The 15,639-nt window shown below is 36.9% G+C and overlaps 1 protein-coding gene across 1 annotated transcript; it reads left to right on the top strand.

Moving 5' to 3' along the window:
- Nucleotides 1-3,613: 3,613 nt before the first annotated feature.
- LOC133708349 (exocyst complex component EXO70C1) lies at nt 3,614-6,189 on the top strand. Its single transcript, XM_062133808.1, has one exon. It carries the CDS (start codon nt 3,805-3,807, stop codon nt 5,821-5,823), a length of 2,019 nt encoding a protein of 672 aa, XP_061989792.1. The 5' UTR covers nt 3,614-3,804; the 3' UTR covers nt 5,824-6,189.
- The last annotated feature ends 9,450 nt before the right edge of the window (nt 6,190-15,639 follow it).

The raw sequence follows: 15,639 nt of genomic DNA, 5'->3' as shown, positions 1-15,639 counted from the left end.
AGACATAGAAACCATTACCAAGTAGGATTATGTAAGCAGATAGGAAACAATCAAAACTCCTCTTTTATCAAGGATTAACAAATCCTTATCCTATGTGGAATCGGATCCACACACCCAACAACTGAGTCTTAAAGAAATTTTTGAAAAATTATTATCTTATACATTTAGTGAGGTTATTATTCTACTATACAGACTTCTAACTAGAAGAAATTATTATAGTACACTGACCCAATTTAGGTCCAAAAAAATTATTATTAAATTAAAATTATTAAATTATCAAACATTTGTTTATCGAGATTTTAGTGCAAATTGGGCCATCCCAATTAATACAATGGAGCAAGTCATACTTGGAGGATGTGTGAACTTGCCATTGATTGAACCAACAGTTCCTGGAATAAAGATGGGTAGCGTTGAGTTGGATGAAATCAGCTGTCCTCAATACACTTCTCTATTCTGTTCCTATGCATTCATTGGTCCACAAAGATTAAGAAAATATTTTATTAATCATTTATTTTATTTTTTATTCTTTTTAACCAATAAATGTATAGGGACAGAATATACTTAGTTGATTTCATTCCGCGTCGAGTAGACATATATCGAGCCCGAGTCTGCGTCATTTGTTCACCTAATGCAACCTGGCGGGAAGGAACTAGTCACCTGCATTTGCACGTGCCACCTACTATTATTTAGACTTTAGACTTGCTTTGGTAGATTCTCCAAAAAAAAAAAGAAGCCTTGCTTTGGTAGTAGTGTACCCGTACCATGCATTTTCGCAGATCTAGAACATAGTCAAATATTCCACTCGGATAAAACTATAATTCCATTAGGGTGTGACTTGTGAGCTCTAGACAGGTGGCCCGAAGTCCAATTACAGATCCAAAATTAAGATTTACATATTGGCCCAAGCCTGCATTATATACACAAGGATGAGATCATTTTCCCTTTTAAAAATCAATGGTCTTTCATGAAAAACGAATGAATAGTAATTCAATACCATTTGGTTTAGTGATATTATTTCTTTCTTTGTAAGTAGGCTGTTGTGAGTTTAACTCACCTATTATTAATTGTTGTATAAATTGTTAGTGTTTTAAAAAAAAAATTAATGACAAAAAACTGAAACAACTTTTAGCAAATAAAGCTCATTACAAATCATAATTGAGCTAACTTGTTAGAGTAAAACAAACAAAATGCGGCGGCAACATAGTAGGAAAGTTGTGCGTGTGGTAATTATGCTATGTTGTAATCGTGTTACATATCGAGTTATCTTTCTGTTATGTCACCGCTATTTCAAAGCAAATAGAGTCGCCAGTAGAGCGCTCTTTGCTTGTTGGTGCCTAGTTGAATACAGTTATTTGGTAGAGACTCCTGTTAGTATTTCAGGACGTATTCTAGGTGCTTATTGAAATCAGGGGTTTAGGCTCAATGTCTCCCCTGTATTCGACAGTTTCATTAATCAAGGCTTGAGGGCAGCCGCACCAGCCCTTTATTCAAAAAAAAAATAAAAAAAATGCTATGCCTTATGAGTTCTCATGCTATTATCTTGAAGGCAAAAAAGAAACACCAATAAAATTGCGACAATTCTAAATTCTTAATCGATGAATCATGAACCCGAAAAATAGACTAGAACATAAGACTAGTCGTCCATGATACTTTCCTAAGCCATGTCAATCGGACAATCTCCCACAAAAGCCGAAAACCCACTATGCCAATGAACCTCATAATAAGGCCCATATATAAGGAGAAGACCACAGCAAAAAACCCAAGCTATCTGGATGGCCTATGTCCATTTTGACCCGGATAATTGGGTGAACCTTTTTTTTTATCAAAGATAATTGGGTGAACTTGCTCATTCACCCATATTTTAATCATCCAATCAGGTCGAGACACCTATATTATTATTAAAAAAAATAAAAACGAAACTCCATGTTACGGTTCGCAGAATTCGTCTTTTGACAAGAATATGCAACTCTTCACTTGACCTCCCCATTTTTTAAACCCAAACTCCACGGCTGGGCAAATGGAGGAGTGGACTTGATTTGCTGAAATCCTAATTTCTATGAACTATCGATTATTACCATGTTACGATTCAGATTTGTGATTGGTTTGGGATGATGCTTTGGTCAGGGTCTAATGTTTGTAAAAGTAATTTTGTCTGGTCAGCTAAAACGTGGAATCCCAAAGCTTGAACGTTTAAACAAAGCTCTTAGTTTTCTTGAATTTCTCTCTTCTTTTTGCTTTTGTCGATTTCTTTATTGTTAATGATTGGTGCTGGAGATGCAGTACGCGCGTAAACTCTACTTGGGGCTTGACCAGTTGATTGCTATGATTTCAATGAATTTGAGAATCTGAGGGTTCTGGTGTTGAATTGGTATAGGTTTGGAATTGCTTGATATTTTTTTTTTTCCAATTACTTGTTGCTTTTGATTCCATGAATTAGATAGAGAATATGTTGTTGGCACATAGTGTTGTTTATAAATTGATGCAAGTGTCTGGGACTTAATGTTTATTAGGGCCATGGCAGAAAGAGTTTGGTTTGAGAAAAAGGGAGGTCAATGGAGAGTTGAAGGTTGTATTCAGAGTAAATAAAATTGGGCAAACGGCGTTTCATGCATGAGTCAAACACAAAAAAGCTCCAAATTCAGTTTTTTATTTATTTTTATTTATAATAATATAGGTGTCACGACCTTATTGGCTAGTTAGAAGAGGGGTGAATGAGTTGGTTCGCCTAGAGGTGAACCTAAGAATTGTTCTTTTAATCCAATCTCCCCGCACGGAACTCGTCTGCCTCCGGCAATCCACCCTATGAACAAATGAAACCGCTGCGAGGAAAGGAAGAAATCCCTTTTGAGTCCATCAACGAGAGTTGATCGATGAGAATGAGTGGTGACAATCGTTATGACTAATCGGAGATTCTAAAAGAACACCACCACTAGTCCTACTATATTCGATCAATTAATCCATGAGTTCGATGTCTGGATATATAAACAAAGGATTTTAAAACTCAATAGAGAAAGCCTGCAACAATAAACCTGTGGAGCTGTTCTGAGATCTGTAGTCTTCAAAAACGATAAGAAGGGCTGGCTGTTGTCGCTGCCGCTTACCTAGAAACTCTAGGAATGTAAGAGGGCTGGTAAATAAATAGATAATTAGAAACCCGGCCATGACCCCATATACGTAGAATTAATGGTTTGGTCAGTCGAAGTTTCTAGTAGTAGTGATATGACCAATCAGCTTCCATGTGGCCATAACACATAACAATTTAATTAGATAAGTTAATTAAATTACACAACGTGACCACGTCGTATCTAGAATTCTAAACTATTGTTTGTGCACAATGACAAACTATTGTTTTAGTACATAACTCCACACGAGTATGCATGATACGATTCCTAAGTGATTCATAATTTAGAGTTTCATGCACAAAGAGTGGAACAGTCGTGGGAAGCACCAAACCAACCCTACAAAGAGGTCAACGGTCAACAGACCAACTTCCACCTCCCCTAGAACTAACGGCCAAAATCACCATTAAAACACAAGATCAGAACATCTTCGATCTCCTAAAAATTAAACTCCACCCTATCCATACGTATTACACCTCCCTCAAATTCCTCCGAAAAACCCTCCTTCATTCATTTCCATTCTTTGTTGCGGATCCAGATTCTTGACTCTCTCCCAATTCCATTCCCATTTTGTTTCCGCTATCCAATTTGCTGAGATTTTTTTTTGCCAAAAAAAAAAACCAACAGTAAAGAAGAATTTTTCCGATAAATATAGTTGGCCGGAGAGTATCATCGATCGGACTTGATGGAGAAAAACGCACAGGCGCCTGAAAAGTCCGCGAGCTTCCCGAGACAACATTCCGGCAAGAAGAACATATTTTCAGGCCCCACCACACCAAAACACCGCTATGAAACAATCGACGAAGAAGAGACCGAAGAGAAAGAAAGTGGCGCCGATGAAGACCCTAATGTCCCTGACATGAGCTACGATGAAGTCCTTGAAGAGGTCGATTGCTTCTACGTGCTCTTGTCCGAATCCGTCGAAGAAAAAAGGGACCCGCCAAAGGTTCCCGGGTCGGTGGAGAGGCTCTGCAAATCCCTCGACTCCAAGATAAAAATATACGGCAAAGGCTTGGTGAGGTTCGGCGAAAACGAGGCCGAAGACTCGTCGTTCACGCAGGCGGTGGTTAGGGTTTCCAAGATCTCGATCAAGTTGGGGGATATCCCTTCCAACTCGGCAACTGCAGAGACGTTGAACCGGACCAGTGCGGTTCTGCAACGTGCCATGGCCGCATTGGACGAAGAGTTCCGCAGCCTTCTGAGTCAAGAAGAGAATAATAATAATAACAATAAAACGGACTCTAACCCTAGCTCTGAGCAGAGCCGGTCTCAGAAGCTAACTGCCAAGCTGTCCTCCTTCAACAATAACAATAACAATAACGATTCGGATCGGAAGCCAACGGAAGCAACCGAACCGGACCCATTGGAAGAGTTCCCGTCGTTTTCGCCGGAGAGCATAGTCGCCATGGAAAAAATAGCCAGCACAATGATCGCCTCGGGTTACGAGAACGAGTGCTGCATGATCTACAGCATTTCCCGGCGAATCGCATTCAAATCGGCGCTCAACGATCTAGGATACGAAAACATCAGCATTGACGATGTCCAGCGAATGCAGTGGGAGGCTCTCGAAGGAGAGATCGCCACGTGGATCACCGTCGTCAAGACGTGCTCCACCATTCTTTTCACCGGCGAGCGGAAGCTCTGCGACGCAGTCTTCGCCGGCCACCCATCCATATCTGACAACATGTTCTGCAACATGGCTCGCGGTGTCGTCATCCAGCTCTTTAACTTCGCTGACGCAGTCGTGCTGACGAAGCGGTCGGCGGAGAAGCTGTTCAAGATATTGGACATGTATGAGTGCCTCCGCGATCTTGTCCCACCTATTAAAAGCTCATATTCAGAGGAGGTTGCCAAGGACCTGATCTCGGAGGCCGAGGCGGCCATGAACCGTCTCGGCGAAGCAGCCGTGAGCATTTTCTGTGATCTAGAGAATTCTATCAAATCCGATAACGGAAGAACTCCGGTGCCAAGTGGCGCGGTTCACCCCTTGACACGTTACGTCATGAATTATGTGAAGTACGCCTGTGAGTACAAAGACTCACTGGAAGAGGTGTTTCAGCAAAACCAAGACACAAAAGGAAGCAGCGGAAATAACACCCCCGGAACGACGCCGTCCTGGTCTCCGTTTCAGTTGCAGTTAATTACCGTTATGGACATGTTGGACGCGAATTTGGACATGAAGTCCAAGCTGTATAGGGATTCCGCATTACGGTACATTTTCTTGATGAACAACGGTAGGTACATCATGCAGAAGGTGAAGGGTTCTAACGAGATTCACCAATTGATGGGCGACAAGTGGTGTAGAAAGCGGTCGACGGACTTGAGAGGGTACCATAAGAATTACCAGAGGGACACATGGAGCAAGGTGTTGCAGTGCCTGAACCATGAGGGTTTGCAAGTGAACGGGAAGGTGTCGAAGCCGGTGCTGAAGGAGAGGTTCAAGAGCTTCAATGCTATGTTCGATGAGATACACAAGACGCAGAGCACGTGGGTTGTGAGCGACGAGCAGCTTCAGTCGGAGCTTAGGGTTTCGGTGTCTGCAGTAATGATTCCGGCGTACAGGTCTTTCTGGGGGAGGTTCAAGCAGTACTTGGATTCCGGGAGGCAAACGGAGAAGTATATAAGGTATCAACCGGAAGATATTGAGAATATGATTGATGACTTGTTTGATGGGAACCCTACTTCTATGGTGAGAAGGAGATGAACTACGGAGTAGGCATTTGTCATGCTAGCTGGTACTGTTGGGAAATTTGAAATTAAGTTTCTGTTTTTGTTGTATCATTATTTTCAGTTTGGAACACAAATTAAAACTATATGTTGGAATTATTTGACTTCGATTGTAGAATCTTACAGGAATTTTTGTAGCATGCATGCATGTAATTAATTATTTTGTATCATTTTCAAGTGGATCTCTTCCAGGGACTGAATGTTGAAAGCTTATGAAAGCTTTAGAAGTGATACTGAATATTCAAATAGAGCTTTGCTAGGGTAACAACTTTTCCTTGGAGGAAAATGATTTGTGGCCTCAATGAGGCCTAAGATTTGTGGCATTAATCTTAGGTGTCATGTCATTTCACCTACACACATTACCAATTTGTCAAATCATGACATGTAATTATTAAGAAAAATACCATCTTATCCTTCCAAAATCTAATGAATATAAATTACTTTGGTTTTTTTTCTAAACAAAATTATTATTATTTTTTTTTCATTTTTTGTTTTCATTACACTCATGCTTAAATTTAAACAACAATTTTTTTTCTTCAATCAAAAATAGAAAAAAATTCATGTAATTCAGTCAATAGATTTGCACATACACTCAATCAATAGATTTATATAACACCACGTATATGAATTCAACCTTTGTTGGGTTCCTGTAAATTTTGAAAATATAATGTGCAAAATACATATTCATATGATCATATATATTCTTTTGTTCATTTTTTTATTCTCTTTATGTAGCTAGGTTTACACATTATATTTGAGTTTACACCTCTTAATTTAGACACACGTATTTTCCAAATTCAATTTATTAATGCTATTTTTTTGGATGAAATTAATCAATATTTGAAAAGAAAAATTATAGGAAATAATTTAATTAAATGAATAAAAATATTTGTCAAAAAATTTGTAGACATATCTCTTAAATTAATACATAATTAATAGCTTATCTTTTTTTCGTCACCTAATTTAATTCATTAATGTAATTGATTCATCCTCTAACATCTAGAAGGAAATTTAAAAGGGTAAAGTTGGTGTTACAATAGTATGATGTGGCAAGATTTATTATGTGGAATTGAAAATAAAATTTGTATTTGCTTACATGGCATGACACCTAGGATTTGAGGCCACAAATCTTAGGCCTCATTGAGGCCCTATATCATTGCCCTTTCCTTGGACTACCAATATTTCCATTGAACCATTGAGGATGGTGTCTTTTAATAATCAGTGATTAATTAGTTGGAATATCATACGTGCATGGCACGAACGCAGTCAAGTTTTCAATTGAAAATTAATAATTGCGGACGATTTCAGTCACTATATATAAAGAGTTGAATCATTTCCAATAAAAAATAAAAAATAAAAAAGAACAGAGAAGAAAAAAGAGAGTTAATCGAATTGGATTATTGTTAAGAACTGTCAAGAATGTACGTACGTGGCTTGTGATCACGATATACATGCAGGTTCTCTAAGCACTTATTTAAAAGGCATGGCACGAACGCAGTCAAGTTTTCAATTGAAAATTAATAATTGCGGACGATTTCAGTCACTATATATAAAGAGTTGAATCCTTTCCAATAAAAAATAAAAAATAAAAAAGAACAGAGAAGAAAAAAGAGAGTTAATCGAATTGGATTATTGTTAAGAACTGTCAAGAATGTACGTACGTGGCTTGTGATCACGATATACATGCAGGTTCTCTAAGCACTTATTTAAAAGTTAACAGGGTGTATGAAGGATATATATATATGGGAAATGGCAATGATATGGGGCCTTGATGAGGCCTAAAATTTGTGGCCTCAAATCCTAGGTGTCATGTCATGTAAGTAAATATAAATTTTATTTTCAATTCCACATAATATATCTTGCTACATCATACTATTGCAATACCAACTTTACCCTTTTACATATCCCTTTTAGATGTTAGGGGGTGAATCAATTACATTAATGAATTTAATTAGGTGACGAAAAAAATATCAGCTATTAATTATGTATTAATTTAAGAGATATGTCTACAGATTCTTTGACCAATATTTTTCTTTATTTAGTTAAATTCTTTCCTTTAATTTTTCTTTCCAAATGGTATTAATATATTGAATTATGTGCCAAGAAATAGACGTTAACTTTTCTTTCCAAATATTGATTAATTTCATCCAAAAAAAATAGCATTAATAAATTGAATTTGGGAAATACTTATGTCTAAATTAAGAGGCAAGAAAAAATTCCCCACGTTAGCAGCCATTAATTAAATCTACAATCTAGATATAAGGGAAAAACAAACAAAAAATAATAAATTCAGATCTAACGTTTAAACCCTAGCTACATAAAGGGAAATCAATGAACAAAAGAATATATACAATCATATGAATATGTATTTTTCACATTATATTTCCAAAATTTGCAGGAACCCAACAAAGGTTGAATTTATATACATGTGTTATGCAAATCTATTAAACGAACGTACGTGCAAATCTATTGACTGAATTACATGAAATTTTTTGTACTCTTGATTGAAGAAAAAAAAAATTGTTGTTTAAATCTAAGCATGAGTGTAATGAAAAGAAAAAAAAATGAAAGAAAGTCAACAAAAAATTTTCTTTAGAAGAAAGCCAAAATAATTTAGGGTCATTAGATTTTGGAAGGATAAAATGATATTTTTTTCAAGAATTTCATAGCATGATTTGTCAAATAGGTGATGTGTGTGGATAACATGACATGACACCTAAGATTGAGGTCACAAATCTTATGCCTCATTGAGGCCACAAATTATTTTCATATGGGAAACTATATATAGCACCTCTAATTACATTCATTTTTACCTCAAACGTACACTCAAGTCAGATCTATTTGTTCTTTAAACTAACAAGAAAACATACATGTACGCGAAAATGGGTTTGCTCTATGGTGTAGGCTCTCCTTAGGGTGTTTGGGCGGCGTCTCTGCACGTTGGTTTCATAATGGTCTCAGACCCTTTTCGACCTCTCGCTAGGTTGATAGTGGTCTAATTCGATATCGTCTAGCATGGGTAGGCTTTTGTCTACTTTGTCTCCTCTATACCGTTCTTTTATGAAGGGGGCTATGATCGAGATCCCTGTAAGGATGGGATCAAGATCAATCCTCGTCAAGATTGTATGGCAGTTCTTCTCTTGCAACTTGGGCTCCGATGATTGCTTGTGCTCTTGATGGCTGGTTCTACCAGACAATCATTGTAGCAAGGGAAGCAATGACTTCGGGGCTAGTGGTTTTCAACTTTTCATGGTAGCATAGTGGATCATAGTCATTCTACCCGCAGTGATAGTGGTCGTGTTCTCCGGCAACACAGTCTTTCCTGAGCATCTACTTAAGACGGTAGTGCGGTATGATGTGCTCATATTTTCTATATTTTTATGCCTCTTACTCTTGGTATATATGTTTAGCTCTCCTTATTTGTGGTTCATTTACGTTAGTTTAGTGTTTTTGTAGGTGGGTTTCAAAGAAAGAAGAAAAGAAGCTAAGCTGAGCTAACTAACACAAAAACTGTTGTGCAGGAGACCTAACTTCGCTGAATTACTGGGAATTGCTAGGATGGAATTGGGAGCTTTACCCTATATGCATGGAAAGCCCCATGTGTCTAGTTTCTGAGGAATTTTACGGTTTGCAATTCTGACTTTTCTGGAAGGAGTTATGGCTATTTAAGTGAAGGCAGTTCAGCTTGGACGGGAATCTGCAACACCTTTTACAAGTTCATGTCTAGAAGGCCCAACACATATATTTGGAAATCGTCAGTGTGCCACATCATCATTATTGAATATCCAAGTCAAAGGAGGTTTAGGAATCCCTACTTGAATGAGGATGTGAGCCATATAAAAAGAAAAAGACGCGAAAAAAGAAGGGGGGGATTTTGGAGTGAATAGATTCTGATTTTGCTTGGAGTTGGAGACTGCTTCCTTCAACCAGTTTCCATCCTTTCTCTTTCACAAGTTTATTTTATGCTTTTCCTTAAGATCATCGGTTTTGTGATGACTCTAAGTAGCTAAACTCTTTGCTAGGGTCACGATGGATCCCTAGCTTGACTATTCTATGTTTTTGGTTTGAAGATTATAAGTTATGAATTCAATGTTGAGTTTTTAATCACCATAAGAATTGTTACGTACTAATTTCAAAATTCTATTGATTAGCTACCTTTAGGAGTTTGTTTCAAGTTATATGATGCAAGAGTAGGTAGATGCCCACGCCAAATCTTGAATGCTTCTTGTGATTAAAAACCATAAATTGGTCTAGTAGATGCCATGCTATATCTGTTTACGTGATTCCTTTTGTTCTCTGTGTGTTTAAATAGGTTCCTAAGCAGATGCCATGTTTTAGGGATACATTGAATTCTATACTCTGCCATAAGATAGTTTTCATACTTGGGAGAACCTATGCGTATAAGTACTCTGCCATAAGGCTTATATGACGGAATCTTCAACATTGAGTTGTTAATTAATGATCGGAAAAACTAGAAACATTAATAAGATTGCGACGGTGAAGTTGGAAGCCCTAGTGTTTGTCATCGTTGTTCTTAAAACTCTTTCAAAAATCACATCGATTGCATTGCTTAATTTGTGTTGGTAACTAGTTTATTTTTCTCTTTGTTTATGAAACTCATAAAAACATTTGCGTGTCTTTTCTTGTTAATTGTTAGTGTAATTTAGTCAATTTAGTTAGACGTAGGAGTTGGTTATCAATCCCCAATTGGAACGACCTCGTACTTGCACAAGTTATATGATTACACGCATTTATATACGTGTAATTATATCTAAAACACTATAATTAAGCTAATCCTCATGTCAATTATTATGTAATTAATCCACTTTTATTTATTTTGTAGAAAATAAGCGGAGTTGCGGAACCGAGAAAAATTGTGCAAAATTGAAGTAAATTGACATTTTCAGACAAAAGATTGAAAAGTCAATATTGGTCAACTCAAAGGTGGATGCGGAAGACTACCCCAAGATTTAATTATCTATGTGGATGTGCTTGAAGATTGGAGGAAGAAACAATCTTAATTAATCATTAATTTTGCATGCCTAATTAACCAATGTTTAATTAACCATGCATGCCTAAGCCATTTGCACGTGCAAGCAATTAAACATTGTTTGCTTAATTGGCTTGTGCCAATTACAGGGCTGCACGTGTTCAACCATCCAAACCTGATCATTTTTTCCACCACGCAAAAACGGAGGCCTAGGATCTTCTCTTCCTTCTTTGAGCAATCACAGCTACACATTATCAAATATACTCTCCTCTCTCTTTGAGATATTTAGACCCAGACCCCATTCCTCTATTCTCTCGGACCTCACCCTACCAGCGCCGCAGACCCCCAAATCCATATTCTCCATCCTCTCTTCTGCTACAGTAGCCGCAGATCCATAACTCTCTCACCCACTCTCCCATTTCACTCACTCTTCTACATTAAATTATTGGGATCTTCTCAAATATCATCAAGGAAGATCATCAAGACCTTAATTTCATCTTGGGTAGTTAGGAGGATTCAAGCTAGCTTAGTTTTCTTTGTTTTCTAGCATTGTTGAAATTAAGCAAAGCTTATCCTCTCCCTTCTCCTATATTTTAATTGTACATGGTTTTGATGTTAAATCTTGTTTTAATTATGAGTGAGTAGTTTAATTTTGGGAGTTAGGGTTGTGAAACCCTAACTCATCTTGTATAAATATTGATGCTTTAATTTTAATAAATGCAATTTCCATTGTGTATGCTTTAAATCCAAATTTATTGGTCCTTAGAAGCAAGGTTCTAGGCTTTGTCACCATTTGAAATTATGTTGTGGGCAATTGTGATGAATAGATTGATAAATTGACAACTTATTAGTCTTGTGGCATCTAGGATTTAAGTGTGGTGACCATTAGCTAGCTTAATTGTAGCTAAGCTTGCTTGGGTCTCTATTATCTTGCTCTCTAGGCCTCTAATTTTGGATATTGCGGCCTTAACCGGCGTAATGCCCAAATTAGAGAGTTGATTGTGGCCTTAACCGGCATAATCGATACACCGAAAGGATAATTGACATGGTTTAGTAGCCTTAACCGGTACTAGATACGGGACTCGACACATATAGGAAATGCATGCATTTGTGAAATTGGCATCGATGTTTACAAGATAGTTAGTGTGAATCACCCGACACTCCCATATTTCCATTAATTTGAAAATCCAAATTTAATTTCTTGCTTGATAATTAGTTGTTTGTTTTTACTTTAGTTTGCATTTAATTTAGTTAATTCCCAATTCAAAACTCCCAAACAAAATTCTACCTTCCATTGTGCATAACTCATTTGGGCTACAAGTTAGTGGCTTTGATTAGGCTTAGTGTGAGCTAAGCCGAGTATTGCCGAGGCTTGGTGCCTTGTGAATATTTTATTTTACTTTATTTTATTTTTATTTTTACTTTTTCATTGTATGTTTTTAAGTTATTCTAGCGCCAATTACCTCGGTTAGGTCCAACACCTAATCCCCGAGGTACGATAATCAAGGTTCTAATACTTCCCTTACTTGACAACGATTCGTTCGCTTGCGAGAGTTTATGAGTCAAGTCATTATACTACAACCGATTCGTGGACTTGCGAAGTTTATTTAAAATTTGACAACACGGTACGTGGTGTTGGGTAGCTCCAACTGTGGCAATGGCAACATTGTTGGTTACTTGGTTGATTGCAATTGGATTAGAGTTTGTTGTCCTCATGGGCCTGGTATTTTCCATGGACAAGGTCTTGGTTTAGTGCCTAGTATTTGGACTTTGGTTCACAAGTTTGTAGGCATTAATTTATGGGGAAGTCTCTACGTCCGTTCTAGGGAGTTTGAATAAATTAGGGTTAAATTTTGAATTGTTCAGTGACAACCCTAGTGTCAGGTTACTGGTTACTTTAAGTTTCTCTATAGTTTAGCATTACTTAGGTAACTTTAGGACTTCCTAAGTAATGATACAATTCAACGTAGTACTCCTTGAGTATTGTTACCTACATTTACTTTTAATGAACTGACACCTAATTTCTTAAAAAATATATATATTTTTTTTTTTGGTGTAATGCATGTTTTGTAATTGGTGTAATGATTTATCCTTGTTTGTGTGTGTCTCACTACAATTTTAAAAAAAAAAAAAACATGAAGATATATATATATATTTTTTTGTGTAATGCATTTTTTGTAGTTGGTGTAATGTTTTGTCCTTGTATGCGTGTCTCGTTACAATTTTGAGAATGCTCTTGTATATGTATCCCAATACATTCTGAGTTAATCAATTGTCAACTTAATGATCATTGTACTGCGACAATCACCCAAAAAAAGAGCTATGTAATCAATCAGATGATTAATCATTTTGTAGTTTGAACACTACGTTTGAATTCTTAGTATCAACATATAATTAGTAATTCTGGAGTTCTGGCTTTAAAAGTGGCACATGCATTAGAAGTGTTAAATAGCGACAAGCGTGGCCAGTGGCCCACCATTGTACCGATACTGTCCCAACTTAACCACCCGTTAGGTGTTGGGTTTTAATCACAAAATGCCTCGGTTCAATTGGGTAAGAGCCACCCACTTATAAGTTATATTTTATTTGTCACTTTTCCAATGTGGGATCTTTCCTCTCCAACACGCCCCCTCACGTGCAACCTAGCTCTAGGTCTGCACGTGAAATTCATTCATCCAATTCCCATATTGGAAATTGGGACACAAGTCTCATATTGGAGACTTGGTCAATACAATCCAAGACCCACATTGGACACTTGGTAATTTCATTTCAATGGCAATACAAGGAACCCCAATTTGGGCTCATGATACGTGCCTACGTGGAGACGCAATTGGAGAGGGACCCGCTCTGATACCATGTTAAATAGCGACAAGCGTGGCCAGTGGCCCACCATTGTACCGATACTGTCCCAACTTAACCACCCGTTAGGTGTTGGGTTTTAATCACAAAAGGCCTCGGTTCAATTGGGTAAGAGCCACCCACTTATAAGTTATATTTTATTTGTCACTTTTCCAATGTGGGATCTTTCCTCTCCAACAAGAAGGTCAATTGGATTAAACATAAAGAGTACCGAGCTTTTAAGTAATGGAATGTATTTTGCTTGCTCCCAACTCTGTTACTTAACACTTAACAGTGACCAGTGCTTGGGAACCGTTTGCCCTGATTAATTGACAAACACCCTAGAAGAGACCTAAGCACAAAAGACATTAGCACTGAAAAGGCGAGAGTACGTACGTTAATGGTCGGACCTAGCTTAGATAGAGCAATCCTATTCCTTGCGTAGACCCAAACCCGTTGAATTAACCCGAATCCCCACATGTTTCTCGATCGCTGGTATTCGGAGCAAACTGTACCCGCCGCCGGATTGCAGGGCACGCCTAAACTACTTTGTTCATTTCTCTCTCTCTCTCGATCAACTCCAACTTGCACTGCTTTGTTCTTGCTCTAGTAGTTTAGTTGTACATGCTACTAAAAATAGTGTACATCCTATGCTCCTTTCTTGTTTTTTTTCCTACCATTACAATTCTGCTTTGCTCCGCTTCAGTGTGTACGTCCATATTCCTCTGCAATTCAACTGCATGACAAAGCACTAGTTTTTTTTCTTCTCTGAAAGTAACTTGACCAATTAAGCTAGCTCTTGCACCTTGTATACAGTTCAATAGTTGGCCATTTAGATGTTTCCTTTGGTTAAGTTCCAATTGATATTGAAACTACGGTTCATCAATGTCAAGCTTTGGAGTTGAATAAATCGAATGCCACATTAGCGACCAGTAGGCATTCCAGTGTTTAAGAATTGAGGTTCACGGTGAGCTTTAGAATTTAATAAATGAGGCTGACACAATGTTTTGCTGAAGAAATTCGCTGCTTGTTATTTCATAATTTTCACTAAATCGGGAGGATTCTACTAATATTTAACTTGTATTTCAGTGATATTAATTTTCTCCTAACCTTCTCTGCATGTTAAATAAAATAGAAATGTACCGTCCAAAGAATGTTCGATACCTAAGTCATATTAATTTGGATAAGAATTTGAGAGTGTTGGAATAAATATCATTTAAGGTAGTGATACCTTAAATGATTGACATCTTCAGATCGAGCTCAAATAGACAAATAGTTGAATTAATTTTAACAAATACTATCACTACTTCTATTATATATATGATACATATGTGTGTGTGTATGAAGCTCAGAATGAGCCTACAAAATTGAATATGAAGCACTTATTCTAACCATTTTGTTGAGTCAAATTTGGTGAGATCACTGAAATAGGATGCGTTTTACTTAGGGTTGTCACTCTGTCGGTTCGAATCGGTTATAGGTATTACCAACTTCAAAACCAAAGTTTTCGGTTTCAAAATTAAGCTACCAATTACCAACCAAAATTTTTAGTTTTTAATCATATATACCAAATTCGGTATTTCAGTTTTTCGGTATCACAAACTTTAGAACAACTACTTCTTTGTAATATAAATTAAAATGAATAATACTAGGTTTTTCAATTTTATAGTCGTAAAATTTTATATTCATCTACTTATTATAACTTTCTTTTGTACATATGACATCAAGTTTTAGTCATTTTTAATAAAACTAGGTTATTTAACCAGGTTACTTAAAATACGTGTACTATTTTAGTATATATAGCAATATTCATACTATTATGAAAATTTTTATGTTTATTTCTTAATATACGTGTATGTGTATTGAAAACTATAGTATATAAACCAAATATTTAGATAATCGGTATATTTAGTATCTACTAAAACCAAACCAACTTTTTTCATAATTTTCAATTTCGGTTTTATC

The sequence above is a fragment of the Rosa rugosa genome, chromosome 5, assembly GCF_958449725.1.
Source record: "Rosa rugosa chromosome 5, drRosRugo1.1, whole genome shotgun sequence".
Lineage (NCBI taxonomy): Eukaryota > Viridiplantae > Streptophyta > Magnoliopsida > Rosales > Rosaceae > Rosa > Rosa rugosa.
This window is presented reverse-complemented; position numbering and strand designations above follow the sequence as displayed.